The sequence below is a fragment of the Triturus cristatus genome, chromosome 2_1, assembly GCF_964204655.1.
Source record: "Triturus cristatus chromosome 2_1, aTriCri1.1, whole genome shotgun sequence".
NCBI lineage: Eukaryota > Metazoa > Chordata > Amphibia > Caudata > Salamandridae > Triturus > Triturus cristatus.
In genome coordinates, this window is record NC_140581.1 from 507,922,002 (window position 1) to 507,937,810 (window position 15,809).

Sequence of the window (15,809 nt, forward strand, 5' to 3'; positions counted from 1 at the left end):
GTGCGTCATCCGTGCGTCATCCGCACGCTCACCTGCCTGTGGTTACCAAGGGAACCTCCACAAACAAGGGTTCTGCTTCCTGACGCGCTGCGTCATTCACGTTCACTTCGGCACATGTTTGGTGTTGCTAAGTAACGCTCCGTACACGCATCGCGTTATCGGCAGCTATTACACGACTTGAATACAGGAGAAGAGTACAACTAACTTAAGTCTGTGGAACTCGCATTTAAAAGGGTTTTTGTGTATCTTCTCAGTGATACACACACTTCACTTCAACACTCCAAGGTAAAAGTGACTTAAGTCTGTGGAACTCGCATTTTAAAGGCTTTGGTGTATCTTCTCAGTGATACACACATTTCACCTCAAAACTCCAAGATTTGCTTGGCTAAATTGTTCAAGTTTAAGTTGAGACAATGCAAAACGTTACTGCACCTCCTTTCTTTGTGTCATCACCGGGAGACCCTCCCATAAAGTGTCAAAAATGGCGGAAAGTTTGAGAGGTACGCAAGAGTGCGCGGTTCCTCTCTAAGTGCAGAAAGGAAGACTGCCTTGTTATTACATTGTTTAGGATCAGAAGGCCAAGAGTTCTTTGACCATCTTCCTGAACTGGATGATCGTAACCTCAATGAATACGAAATCTGCATTGCCATGTTAGATAACACTACTTGCCCTAAATCAGTACCATCTTAGAGAGGTACCACTTTGGCAGAAGGTCCCAATTGGAGGATGAGAGCGTTGAGAACTACGTCACGTCTCTCAGGAAATTGGCTTCTTCATGTAAATTTGCTGCTACTCTCGACGAAAGAATAAGGGATCAATTCATGTTGGGTTGCAGCATTGAACGCGTCAGAGAGGAATTGTGGCAAAAAGATTAACCGAATTTGGAAGAGGTTATTGTAATTGCTAAAAGGATAGAACACTCCCTAAAATGCGTAGATGTCAAAGAAAAATGGGGAAAACAAGGATAAAAGCTCTATTCAAGTTGTCAAGTCTATCCATAGAGGAACTATTAACCATAAAGAAATGCCGAAAAACGAAATCTCGAAAGAACCACCCAAGAAATTTAACTTGTCTAGTGTGAAATGTTTTCGTTGTGGGAAAAGTGGTCATTTTGCAAATGACAGACAATGTCCAGGGTGGAAGGTTACGTGTAGTAAATGTAAAAAGAAAGGACATTTCTCCGTTATGTGCAAAGGAAAAAATTACAAAGGGAAAGTAAGTGAAATATATTAGGATGTTGATGACGACTATCAATGCCAAGATGAAGTTGATTGTGGGCAAATTCAAGTACAGGTGGTACAAAATGGAGAGCGGAAAAATTGCCCTATTGATGAAATCCTAGTTGAAGGGAAGCCTACTAAGGTTCTTTTTGATTCAGGCGCAAAGATAACCATTATTTCCAGAGATTTTTATAACAAACACATTATGGGGAAGGTAAATGCTTTCCGTCCTGACATAAAACCTGTGGCCTATGGGGGTGAACTAATCAAACTTCTCGGATACTTCTGGGGTTTAATTGAATACAAAGATAGATTGGCCAGTGCAAAAATATACATCTCACAAAAGGGAGATAGCATTCTCAGTTGGTTTCACCAGAAGGACCTGGGTGTTATGTTGGATCCAAACTCTTCGCCCCCATTATTTTGAAAGATAATTTTGTGTCAAATTCGATCTCTGTTGTTCAAGACTCTACTAACAAAGAGTTTTCAGATGTCTTGGGGAATAGATTTCCGAATGTGTTTTCAAATAAATTGGGTTGCCTCAAAGGTTATTTTCATCATATTCGGACGATTGACAATGCTAAACCAGTATGCTGTAAAGTTAGAAATGTACCTGTCGCAGTCAGAGAATTGGTCAAATTAGAATTGGAGGGACTCAAGGCTGAAGGGGTAATTGAGGATGTAGAGGCAACTCAATGGGTTGCTCCGGTCGTCGCCGCCAAGAAAGCTGATGGGTCCCTTCGTTTGTGTGTGGACCTTCGCGAACTAAACAAGAATGTAGTTATTGACAGTTATCCTCTACCAAAGATAAACGACATGTTGATGTTCTTAAAAGGAGCGAAGATTTTTAGTACCATTGACTTACGGTCAGCCTACCACCAGATTAGATTAGACGATGATTCTAAAGATCTAACGACGTTTGTCACTCCTTTTGGTACGTTCCGTTTTGCAAGACTTCCTTTTGGGCTTGTATCAGCAGCCTCAGTTTTTCAAAGGGCGCTGGAGAAGGTTTTAAAGGGTCTAACAGGTGTCAAGATTTATCAGGATGATATATTGATTTTTGGAAGTGACACGAGAGAACATGATGACAGGCTATACATGGTGTTGGACAGATTACAAGACTTTAACCTCACGGATAAAATTGAGAAATGCAAATTCAGGAAAAGCTCAATTGAATATTTAGGGCACGCTATATCTCAAGGGGGAGTGTTACCAAAGGAGAGTTTAATTAATGCCATACAGAATCTGGCTTCTCCTACAAATAGAGAGGAACTCATGAGCTTCCTGGGTATGGCCGAATATTATAATAAGTTTATAAATGGTTTCGCTTCATTGTGCGTACATACGAGGGCTTTACTGCGCAAAGGTTGCGAATTCTTGTGGGATGCTAAATGTGAACAAGAATTTTGTACCCTTATAGAAAAGTTGAAATCTGCTCCCAAACTATGTAGTTTTGACCCCAAGAAAAAATCCATTTTGATCACGGACGCGAGTCTGAAGGGACTGGGAGCAGTTCTCTTACAAAAGGATCATTCCCATGAGCAAGTCATTCTTTTCCTATCCAGAAGTTTGCGGGGTGCTGAGTTTCGTTACTCTGTAATAGAGAGAGAAACTCTAGCAGTGTATTGGTCGATAAGCTAAAAAACATTTTGTGGGGTGCTACATTTGAAGTCAGGTCTGATCACAAACCTTTATGTGAGATTTTCAAGAATAAAGGGATTGACGCTGTTTTAAGTAGAATTACAAGGTGGGTGGTTGGGCTCCAAGATTACAATTTTGATGTAAAGTATCTACCTGGGGTGGAAAACAAGGTAGCTGATGCTTTGTCCAGACTGGTTGTCAAAGCTGACGTCAACTTTGACAATGAGTTTGAGCGAGAAGAGGAAATGGTTTGTCTGATTGAAGATTCCATTATTGATAAAGACAGGTGGGAAAAAGCAGCCCTACAAGATCAAGTATTATTAAAGGTCTTAGAAGCGGTTAACAACGGTTGGGCGAAAAAACACAGAAACGACGTAGAGTTGGAGAAGTTTTGGCATGTCAGAGACCAATTATCGGTACGTGATGGTCTACTTTTCAGGGGTTTGAGGCTCATTCCTCCAAATGGCATTAGATTAGATCTTATATCACTTGCGCATGGTAAAAAACAATACAGTGAACAGGAATCAAATCAAATGCAAATCTGGGGTACAGAGGCAAAGGTAGACAACACCATAATTACAGAGGGAGAAACGAGGAAAACAACACAGTGATGGCAAAATTACAACCGAGGCACGGGCCTCGGACGTACGGCGGTGTCAGAGCAGAAGGATCCGGGCACACAGGTGGTGCTGTGCGGCGTGGGGGAGCGACCTGCCTGAAATCAGGGTCTAGGGTCGCTCTCCTCACCGCGCAGCGGCCGCCATATAAGGGGAGGTGGGAGGGAGGAGCAGCTGGGAGGCGGGAGCGGTGCGGCGAATGGGCGAGCAGGAAGGCGGGGATGCAGGGGACGCAGCGGCGGGAAAAAGAACGGGCGGAAAAAGCAGCGTATAGAAGAAAATGGGTAACAAAACGCAAGAAGCAAGAGATAACTATACAGTGAACAGGAATCAAAGCAATTGCAAACTTGGGGCACAGAGGCAAAGGGAGACAACAACACAATTACCGAGGAAGAAACGAGGAAAACACAGTGATGGCAAAATTACAACCGAGGAACGGGCCTCGAACCTACAGCGGTGTCAGAGCAGAGGGATACGGGCACACAGGTGGTGCTGTGTGGCGTGGGGGAGCGACCTGCCTGAAATGAGGCCAAGATCCGGCACGAGCTGCACCAAACCATTTCCAAAACTCAAACATCTCTCCAGCAGATTGCCCGGTTGGGGGCCTCCTCTTTTCCTCCATCCAGGCAATTTTCCTGTAACACCTGCATTACCAGGCCCTCCAGCGCCTCAAAGCTTACCACCTGCGGAGAGGCTTGTCATATGATCAGTCAGTTCCACTCTCTACAGAGGCGAAGGAAGAGATCGTGTGGTGGCCGACCCACATGGAGGCATGGAACGAACGGGCAATATTCTGCTCAGTTCCAGACCTTGTCATAGAGTTCGATGGCAGCAGGTCTGGCTGGGGCGCCAGATGAGGGGATTTGTCCACCGCAGACGTTTGGTCGTTAGACGAGCAGAACCTCCACATCAACAGGCTAGAGCTCCTGGAAGGTTCCTTTGCGGTCTGCTGTTGGACCAGGAACAGTGTCTGTCCTGTGTTCTCCTAAAAATGGACAACATTTCAGCAGTCCGTTATGTCAATCACTTGGGGGGCCCTCACTCCCGAGCCTTAGCTAACCTGGCAAAAGATTCCGAAGTTTCTGCTTGGCTCATATGTCGGTAACGGCGGAGTACCTTCCGCCCCAGGACAACCAGGTGGCAGATTGGCACTCTAGGCACCTCCACGATTCCAGTCTGTGAAAACTGGATCCTCAGGTCTTCAAGTGGTTGGAGAACCTGTGGGGGCGTTCTCAGTGGACCTTTTTGCGTCATGCCTAGACCATGAGGTCCCGCGGTTCTTCAGTTAGAGACCGGATCCAATGGCTGGGGCCACTGACGTGTTTCTCCAGGATTGGAGTCAGGAGAAGGGTTATGCGTTTCCCCCGTTCTCAATGATTACAAGAGCTGTGGCCCAGATTCGCCACCAGGAGGCAGAGTTGGTAATGGTGAACCCGTGTTGGAGATCGCAAGTTTGGTTTCTGGTTCTTCTGGAACTTTCTTGGGATTGTCCAATCCTATTCACCCTATTTCCTCACCTTCTTCTGAACCCGGACAGGGTACCGCACCATCTGTTAACCCGGGGTTCTCTCCAACTCATGGTGTAGGGGCTTTCAGGCAGCGTTGGTTGCTCCTGGGCCTTTCGGGACCGGCTGAGAGTCTCCTGTCAAAGGCTTGGGCAGACACCACCACCAAGTGTTATCGGTCCGCCTGGACAAGATGGGTTTGTTGGGGTCTTCGAAGGGACTTGGATTCCCGTGGGCGCAGGTGTTGTTCCAATTCTGAACTTCCTAGCAGACTTGGTGGCGGAAGGTCTGGCGTACCGCTCAATCAATGCGATAGGGTTGGTAATTTCTGCGGGGTACAGCCTAATTGATGGGTCTCCAGTGGGGAACACCCTTTTGTCTGCAGACTTCTGCGAGGTATTCGCCTTTCCTGGTCACCGGAACCTCGCTACTCTGCTCTATGGGACGTCAATTTGGTCCTGAAACTTTTTCTATCTTGGCAACCGAATAAGTATCTTTCTCTAAAGGAAATCTCTGCCAAACTGGCAATGCTCCTATGTTTGGTCTCCTGTTGGAGAGTTTCAGATGTTTTGGCGCTGGATATTACATCAAGAGATTATTCTCCGGACGGAGTAGTGTTCACGGTGGGGCGCCGCACTAAGTCACTAACCCGGACGGTCTCACATCAGGCCTTTCCGGATGCCCCAAAATTGTGTGTTGTGGGCTGCCTCAAGGCATACGACGAGCTAACAAGAATTTCGTCCTCAGGGCGAGCATCAACTTCTTATTGCCCTAAGAAAAACGCACAAGGCTGTCTCTTCCCCCACTATAGCCAGGTGGGTGCGTTGGGTCATGCAAGAATCATGCATTGACACAAACCAATTTGGGGCTCATTCTGCAAAGGGCCCGATGGCTTCAAAAGCTTTTTTTTGGGTGCCCGCCTGGAGGATTTGATGCGGGCAGCGGATTGGTCCTCGGACTCAACCTGTAAAAGGTTTTACTTCAAACCTGTAATAGAGGTTGCTCAGTTAGTGGTAAGTAAGCTTTAAACTAGCATAATCTGAGCCTCCAGTCCTGAGATAGAATAGAAATTTGCTTAGCACCGTAAAGGGTAAGTTTCAATTCTATTATGGACACTGAGAGGAGGATTATCCCGCCCGATGCACAGTCTTGTGCGAACCCGCCCGTACGATGGTAAGTAACCGATTCATGGTTATCAGAATGACAGTGGTGGATATCAAGTCTGATTTATTACGTATGTTTTGTATGCAGTGTTGATTCTTTGAGCCTTCGGGGTTGTTTTCAGTCGAAACCTTATGTGGTCTCTGTTCTTTCAGGGAACGACGGCTCGAAACAGGACCAGTGATGGATTAGCGTAACTCGCGCGAAGAAAGAGGAGGCACCAACAGAGTGAAAGGACTTTTTACTTTTATGAACACTATGGAAGGACTATTGTGTTTGAGACCTCCCTCGGTGTCATAGGAGTTGATGTTTTTTACTCATGTTTTACTTAGGTTTCATACAAGTTTTTATGAAATGTGTCTTTCTGGCTGCTATAAAATTTGGTATGTAATAAAGCGGAGAAAGACTATGCATAATCCTTGCCACCGTGTCCTTAATAAAATTGAAACTTACCCTTTACGGTGCCAGGCTTCTATTCTTCTCTGCACTGCTAATGTGTTAAAATATCATTGTTTTGCAGAATGTAAAATAAACTGGACAATGGGCTACCAGACATCAACCCAATATTCTAACACAACATTAGTTTTCATTGATCAATAATTAATTCTCTCATGGTAGCATGCAAAGAAGATATTAAAATAAGTGGTTAAAACACAGCCCATGCAACAGCCAATCAATCACATTCCTCAGTGACAAGCGCACAACCACTTGTCACCAATTTTAATTGTTCAGTGGGACAAGGATTTGATCTAGTTTATTAATTACAAAATTCCGTCTCTGGGAATTATGGAAGCCCATAAACTACTCAGAAAAGCAATTCCTTCTGCAGCCACTCTAGCAAGCAGGCCAGGAGATAAATATCAAATGCCAGTGAACTGCCAACTAAATGGTCTCCCTTACCTATTAACATCAAATTTAATGTGACTTGTATTTGAGGGCAGTCTCATTTTTAAGTCACTTTACCCCATCCAAAAGTTAAACACTCATGATAAATAAAGAGCTTAAGGAGGAGAATGCTAGGACTGCGGGCATGTACACGTTTGGTAAAAACTCAAACTTTAGTAAAACTCTGGTGGCATTCTAGTAAATTTGGAAGACACTCACAATTTAGTGGAGGACAGTAAAAAACTCAAACTTTTAAGCAATTACAAGTAGGGAAAAAACACCTAACTACCTGGATTTTTTAATGCTACCCATCTAATTATGGTTAGTGTAGCTATTAAATGTATATATGCACTTTTTTTGTCCAGCACTACCTACAATACAGATTATCACGCATTTCACAGCAAGCTGCTGAAATCCAAATACTATCTGAGCAACAGCCATAGGGGATCGTATTCCTAATCAACACCCACGTTTGGAGTCTAAAAATCTCACTTTGTCAGGTAAAACACAAATGTTTTGGGGGAGCTATATATCATTGTATTATGAAAGCTACTGTTTCCCGAATTCCCCATCACTTTTCCTAAACTCTTGCCCCCAAATCCTACCATGCCGACTGGCACCTTAAACACTTTAAAGCAAACGCTTAAGCAAAAACCGGTATTCACCTTTTCCCATTCATCTACTCATAGAACACCAAAGTAACATTCTCTTTAAAGGCATTAGAGGGTCACAGAAACTCTTAATAAACCATAAATTATTTAGTATCATAGGAAAATACAAGAGTTCCTAAAAGAAAAGTAGGGGATGGGCTCATCTCCATTGGATTTTTTGTTTTAGATGTCAGTGGGGATGACTTCAAATACTTACAAATCAGTCAGTCTCAATAAAAGTATTTGTGCAGAGCAACTAAAAGCCAACAGGCAACACTATGAGAACAACTTATGTGAAATGCATTTACAGTTTAGCAACTCAGTATTACTGATCTTTTACTATTCTGGAAAATATTTTTACATCTTTGCATCAATACCTTATAGAGTGAGCTTCCTCCAATGATCCAGAGCATGTCTACTTTTTCTGCCAGTTCTGGCGATTCTACAAGCTCTAAGGCACCATCCAAGCTGTGTGCAAGATAGTGAGCCCCTTCTGGCGGTTCTCTAAAGAAAACGATAACAAATGTAAATTTACCTATACAAGTATTTCACAATTACAAACAACTACTCTGTGTGCGGAATGGATTTCACATCAACTAAAGTCATATATTGGGAGTAGATAAGGGGCGGAGGGGGTTGGTAAGATGGCTCATTGAGCTTAGTGCATGTTATGGACTCCGGCAGGTCACGTTTCCTCTAAACAGCATGCTTCGGGCGACCGCTCAGCCTCATTTCCAATCTACAGATTTAAAGATTTTCAGCCTGCATATTGTCAAAACAACAGCTGCCTATTTCTCACTCAGCCTCTACCTGCACAATGCATTTTGTTAAAGCAATTTATAAAAAGAAAGTTTTTAATTTTCAATTGCTCCATCTTAAAAACGCAGGTGCTTTCCAGTCCTCCAGAATGGTAGGAGATCTTGCAAAGGACAGTAGTAGAGAAGTCTGCATGACCACAGCCCCCTGCTAACTCACCCCTCGTATCCTGGAATGAATGCAAAGTTGATGGTGCAGGAAGGTAGCCGGTCAGAGTAAATAAGATGCCCAGTGCAACTTGGGAAAGAATACCAACGGCTCCAGCGAACCCAGTCCATATCCCACTGGTCTGTATAAAAACCTTTGTGTTTTTTCCTCTTCAATATCTGTGGCACTTCCCCAAGCCACAGTTTGTGTGGCTATAAATAAACTGCAATATTGATGATTAACTCAAGGATATATATGATGCCCCCTTTCCAATATATGCGAAGTTCGCGGAACTGAATATGCGGACAGTGGTTATTATAGCCTAGACTCTCTAGTTTACATCTTTCGACATTTCGCTTCAGTGAAGCCCACCATTATTGGGTCGTATACAGAGGGGAAGAGCATTTTTGCGCAATTTGGAGTATATGTTGTGCAAAATAATGCCATTAACTTGACCTAAGTAAACACAATCCTGCTAACATAACAAGTACTGCATCTTTTGTAGGCCCGAAATCTTCACTTCGATCTTTGTACCGTCCGCACCTTTCAGAGCTCCTAAAACACAGATGAGCATACCATTAAAAAGTAATATTCCTCTAAAATGTTTCTCTTCACTCACTGCGAAATAACATGCTACAGTCAGCATACAAAAGACATTAAAACTAGTAATTAGTGACATTTTGACGAGAACTATTTTCTCTTCCATTCATGTTCACTCATCAGTGCCAAACTCTTCATCTCAATTCTTCCTTAGACTGGCCCCACAGCAGTGGAGCTCATTAACAACAAAAATCATGTCTCGCTAAAACTTACATTTCTTTGGGCATACCTTGTTTTGGCATTTCTAGAACACGAGCCTAGCTGGCTAGCAAAGGAGGGTGTACAAATGCAAACCCCGTTTTAGGTGATCCCTTGTTTCCTAAAAGCAGCTTAGGATATGGACTTTACTTTTTAGAGGAATGTTAAGAAACCTGAATCCCTTCCTCGACCCTCCCGATCTAAAAATGGCAACCCAGGCACTAGTCACCTCCAGACTAGAATACAGATGCTCTACTCCCGCAGGTCTACCCAAGAACTCTCTGGCCCCACTGAAAGCCTGCCTCAACGCCACCGCCAGACTCCTAACCGGTTCAAAGAAATTCGACCACATCTCTCCCCACCTTAAAGCCCTGAACTGGCTTCCTCTCGAGGCCAGAATCCAACTTAAGATGGCCTGCATTACTCACAAGGCTCTATACTCTAATTCCCCTGCATTCCTCGCCCAGAAACTCGTGATATCCGGAGGGGCCAGAAACTCCCGGTCTGCCAGAGACCTTTTGCTCCAATCAGCTTGCTTCTGGAAAAGAAAAAAAACCTACTATCGGGCCTTCTTTGGGGCCGCTCCAAGAATATGGAACTCTCCCGCCCACCATGAGAAGACTCATCTTTTACACGCTTCAAAAAGGAGACCAAAATTTTCCTTATGGGCAAATTCCTCACCTAACGATCGCATTACAATCTCCCCTACGACCTTGTACCACCCACCATTACGGCATTATCCTTGACTTTTTCCGCATGATACCTTCCAGGCCCTTCTGGGCATCCCACCTGGGAGCGGATACTACTTCTTTTCTTGTATAATGATTCTACCTTTTTATCCCAAATGTATTCAGAATTTGAGACCGCTTGTTTTTCCGGCACAATGTACATAACCCTTGTATCCCATTGATATCCTCCTCTCCTAAGTCCTTTGTATACCACCCTTCAATCCTGTAAAGCGCTCTGATACCCTCACTGGTCTGGTTCGCGCTCTATAAAACCTTAAAATAAATCAATGTTAATTGAACTGAAATTGTGGATTTATCCATAAACCTAAATGACAAGACAAGGCTATCTATTACATGCACTGTGGTTCCATCGGATTCGTTTGAACAAAAAGCTATTTCAATGTAGAGGTGTCAATTTTGTAATTTGATCTCTGAAATAGTTCTGCATTAGAAATGGAAGCAACCAATGAGCTTGCACTGATTAACACTAAACATGCGAATTTAATAGTTAAGTCCTCTAGGTGACGCGCAGTAAATGAGATTAGCAAAATAAGCGCTGGAGTGTGCAAATGAACAGTGAAAATATTAAAATTATATTGGCTACATCAACAAAACACTTTAAATAAGCACTGACCACAATACTGGCTCAGTCGTATTGTTCATACAAATAAATTAAGTAATTTGATTAAATGGTCTTCAACAGGACAGTCATCTGGAGCACCTACGGGTTTAATTCAAATATACATTGCGTAAATATCAATAGAAGATCATTGGTTGTTTAAATTTCTGATTCAAAATTGTGGTTTCTTTCCAATATTTAATTGTACAGATTGAACACCATACATAACCTACGGAGACTGGCGCATGTCTGGCATGCTCCATGCTAGACATCGAACAGGCGTTTGACTCTGTAGAATGGGATATATATGGGCGACCCTAAAGAAGATGGGCGTGGGCCAGGGGTTTATTCCATGGGTTCGAATAATTTACACCACCCCAACAGCTCAAGTGAGACTGCGGGCCAGGTATCAGAACAATTTACACTAAGGGGTACTCACCAGGGCTGCCCATTGTCCCCACTCATTTTTGCTATCACAATGGAGCCCTTGTCAGCCACACTGAGGAAACTGGGGAATTCAACTGGAAAACATCAATCATGTGATTTCATTATGTGCAGACGATACACTGGTATATATGCGCCATCCAGATAATGCGGTCCCAGCTCTTCTGAGAGAGCTTAAGGAATTCGGGAAGCTGTCTGGCCTCCACCTCAACCCTGGTGAATCAAAACTGTTCCCTATGGGGAGGCTGGCCGATAAGCCGGAAATTGATTTGCCCAACATAGGTCTGAAATGGGTATCGGACGGTGTCAGGTACCTAGGCATTCGTCTGACACACACATCCACAGCCTACCTAGAAAATGGCATGGGGAAGAGTAGTGAAGGGTATTGGCAACTATCAAATTCTGGAGGGAGCTCCCACTTTCCCTGATGGGTAGGATAGCCCTAATAATCATAGTTATCCTGCAGAGGTGTCTATCGGCCCTACAGCACTCACTATACAGAATCCCAAAGCAATACTTCACAAAGTTAGAAAGCCTGCTAGTCGAACTGCTAAGGGCAAACAAGTGAAAATGAGCAATGCTTGACACACTCCAACGAAAATGTCAGGCGGGCGGAATGGAAGTACCATCGTTAGACCTGTATTACACAGCCCTGCAACTAAAGCATGTCGTTCATTGGCTGGATGAGAATGACAACTGAGAGAAACATCTCTTGGCAGGTACACACGGAGCAGTCTCCCTACCGGAGCTCCTTATGCTGGGGGCTGGGGTGCCCAGGTCCTACCCATACATCATTCAGCATGTAGCGGCGGTTTCGAAAATATCAATTAAAGGGGTGATCCGGCACGCGCCCTATGCTCAGGATATGCCACTGTGGATGGTACAACGCTTCAAAAAGATAGCAGTTTCAATGTCTATTAAAAAATGGGTGATGGGGGGATGCCATACAATGGGAGATCTATACAGTAATGAACAATTCATAACGCGAGAGGAGGCTGAAAACACTTTTGAACTGAGAAGAGGACAGTTCCTACAATATTGGAAGATCTCTGCAGTGACTCGCGAACTTTGGCCCACTTTTCCGCTGGCGCCACCCAGCACGTCGGCACTACAGGCACAGATTAGTTTGACTGGAGGCCACAGACTGGTCTCGCGTATATATAAACCGTTGCGGCACGACCTTCTGAAGAAGCGCCTCCCATTTCAGACAAAATGGAAAGAGGCAGCAGATGAGCCCCTGGCAGACCAGGAATGGATGAAAATACATGAGGGAGTTAAACGGGTGAGCTCAAACGCGAGATTTAAACTCCTAACGTACAACATCATTCACCAGACTTATTAAATTCCGCGGACTATAAGCAAAATTTACCCAAACCGGAAAAAAGAACGCTCCCGATGCGGTCAAACAGAAGCACATTTTATACACATGGTATGTGAATGCTCAACACTGGCACAATACTGGGAAACCATAGTAGATCGAATGCAAATTGCCACAGGGTGATTAATTCCAAACACAATACAGGTAGTAGTACTGAGACTTCTCCCCACGCCAAAATCAAAATGTTTTAGAAGAAGGTATGTTCTGCTGGGGCAGGTGCTGGCAAAGAAGAATAGCGATAAGATGGCCCAGCTCAGATCCCCTGACAATGGAGGGATGGCTGAAAGACCTCAGTGAATGGGCAACCGCCGAACTAGTCAGAATGAAACGAGTCAAAAAATACGAAAAGATAGAGGATGCACAAGCCTGATCACTCATAATGGGGGACGCAAAGGAGCCCCCGCCCACCCCCACCCCACTGAGACTAATGGGGAGCGAGAGGAGGGGGATGGAAAATTAAGGGGAAGTCCGATGAAGTGACAAATAGAGAATGCAATATGTAAATAGAAGCATGACCTACTGAGAGGTTGACATCTTTTTTCTGAGACCGGACAAGCAATGAAGAGGGGGAGGGTGTGAATGTAATTGAATAGGCACAGATAATACACTTAGAGGCAGACTTGGTCGTTGGGAAGGCCTCCAAATGAGACATAATGATGATGTATAACTGGGAGGACACGGAACGGGATGGGAGAAATATGAAGATGATGTAGTCATTGGAATTATGTCTTGCTATTATGTTGAAAATGCCAATAAAATTATCTTAAAAAAACAATTTATTTCTACAAATTAGAACCACTTAAGTTAAATACTTTTTTTTTAATACAAATTCGAGAGAACAACTGTAAACAAACTGCATTGTTACCCAGGTTTCCAGGAACACTTCGTTGTCCCTTCTTTCCAGATGGACAATAAAAAAAGAAAAAACCTAAAATTTGCAAAGGGGACATGGGACTAGTTTCCAATTCCCCTGGTAAGTCCAGAACGCAAACTAACTTGTACCATCTTTCAGAAAGGGTGAAGCAATCTCACTGCGGTTTCGAGCTCTGCGAATCAACAAAGGGGTGAACCACGGATGATCAGATGGAAATGGGAGCAGACTGTGCCTCAGGAGTCTTTGATTTAGTAACTGGCCTATTCCTAGTCTAAGAGGTCTCTAGCGCGGTTATATTTACATTAGCACAATTGAACACTCTTTTATTTTGCAAACGTAATTGTATAATTTTATACATTTTCAATTGTAGCTTTTAGTGTAGTACATTTTCATGAGCATGAATCGGATAAGGTGTGGCCCCTTTGGGAAAGAGCATATTGCCTCTGTATGTGACAAACTGTTCTAGCTGTTGTCCGAACATTATGCGTTTGAAGACAGTTGACCTATGGGTAACAGAAACTGTATATCGCTATCAACATGCACATGGTACATTTACCATACTAATTGCCACCCAACATAATGGAACATGCTTCGTCACACTTGTATAACCCCCACTCTGATGTGTACCTCGCTCAGGATAAAGCATGGCCGAGCTGAAACCTGCCTCTGATATAATCAAGCAATCACCCTTTTTCACCTCCTCTAGGATTGTCCTGTAATCTCTCTGTTGGAGAGATTCCACAATTAAGTAGGACTGAAACTGATGCCAACCTTTAAATCCTGCTTATTTGGAAACAATCATTTTAGGACATTAAAAAAAAAAAAGGAAAAGGCGGCTGTGAGGCTTACATGGACCTTAAAAGGAACAATGCATCAGTATTAATTTCCTAAAGGCAGTGACTCCCAACCTGGTTAATGTGGTGAAAGATGTCGAGGAAATGTGTCAAATTGGAGCGGTTTATAAGAGTGGCCTCAGAAAAGGTGACAAATTATATGAAGAAGATGTGAGGATCTTTGTACATGCTCTTTGTAGACTCCAATCGCATTCCACTCGGAGTTTAATTATGGGGATGTATTTTATGAAATAGGGTATGCTACTATAACACTGTGAGAAACTATGTGTCGTGCCTGGCATATTCGACTGATATGAGCTTTTTGTTTTTTAATATCGGTTTTATATCAGATGACAAACCCAAGAATAGACCCCTTTTCCCTAGCCAGTGTTTCCCAAACTGGGGTCCGAGGACCCCCAGGGGTCCGTGGCATATTCTCAGGGGGTCCGCAGGCAGCAGTTTTAAAAGCACTACAAATTTCCTTGTAAAATTAGTAGTTTGAGCAACTATAAAAGTGTCAAGAAAATGCTAGTGATTAATGTACCTGCTGGAGAGAGATGAGAGTTTTGTCTACTGGCAACTTTGACTTATCTAATGTGACACAGAGGGTTAATATGCCTACTGCAAAGACCGTGTACAAAGCATTTTAAAAAACAGTATTTTATGTGCATAGGTCAGTGGGTTACTGGTTTTGTCACAAATTCTTTTGTCACTGTGCAATTCATGAGGGACAATCATAATCTAGCACAGTGTCCTATAAACTGTCAAAGAGCTGCTTGCAAACTGCATGGTAAAAGTTTGCAACATATGTTTATTCCCAGTCTATCATTATCCTGATGCTGCTATGTTCCCACTTCCTGCACATGAACAATTTTGTAATGCCTTTTTGTCACTTCTATGTGTGCTGCCTAATGCAGCACACATGGAAGTTACAAAACATAATTTTTATTAAAGATTGTTTATGTGCAGGAAGGGTCACCATCCTTAACATAAACAATCAAAGGTGTTTTGCTTTTTCCGTTGGAAAAAGCAAAAACGAGGGGAAATAAGGCATTTCTCCTCATTTCGCCAGGTTAAGACCAGGTTTTTCATGGTCTTAATTCGGGTGCTGTCTCCTATTTAAGCTGACCTTGTAAATAGAGGGCAGCGTCAAAATCAATGGGCGTTGGAGTGAAACGCCCACTGCAACTCCCACTGCTCACCTTTTTCACGCCAAGCATTGCGTGAAAGGGGTCCTTATTTACAAGGCAGCGTTAAGCCACAATAGGTGGCTTAACGCTGCCTTGTAAATAAGGCAAAGCCCCTATTGCCACAGGAACATCGCAAAAAGTGACGTTCCCATGACGATAGGGACTTGTAAACATGCCCCTAAAATCCCTAGTAATTTGAGTATTTGTTTTGTGTGCACACGTTTGTTTATTTTTTTCGAATTACTGTTTTAATGTTTGAAATTTAAATCCTACAAATTGCTTGGGGGTCCAGTGGTGACTCAA

At 43.4% G+C, this 15,809-nt stretch overlaps 1 protein-coding gene across 2 annotated transcripts in view; it reads right to left on the bottom strand.

Moving 5' to 3' along the window:
• Positions 1–15,809, bottom strand: part of DHFR (dihydrofolate reductase) — a 296,698-nt gene that overhangs the window by 126,985 nt on the left and 153,904 nt on the right. For both annotated transcript variants that reach the window (XM_085632404.1, XM_085632405.1), the window contains exon 4: positions 8,057–8,183. In XM_085632404.1, coding sequence (XP_085488530.1) covers positions 8,057–8,183 — 127 coding nt within the window. The remainder of the gene's footprint in view (positions 1–8,056; positions 8,184–15,809) is intronic.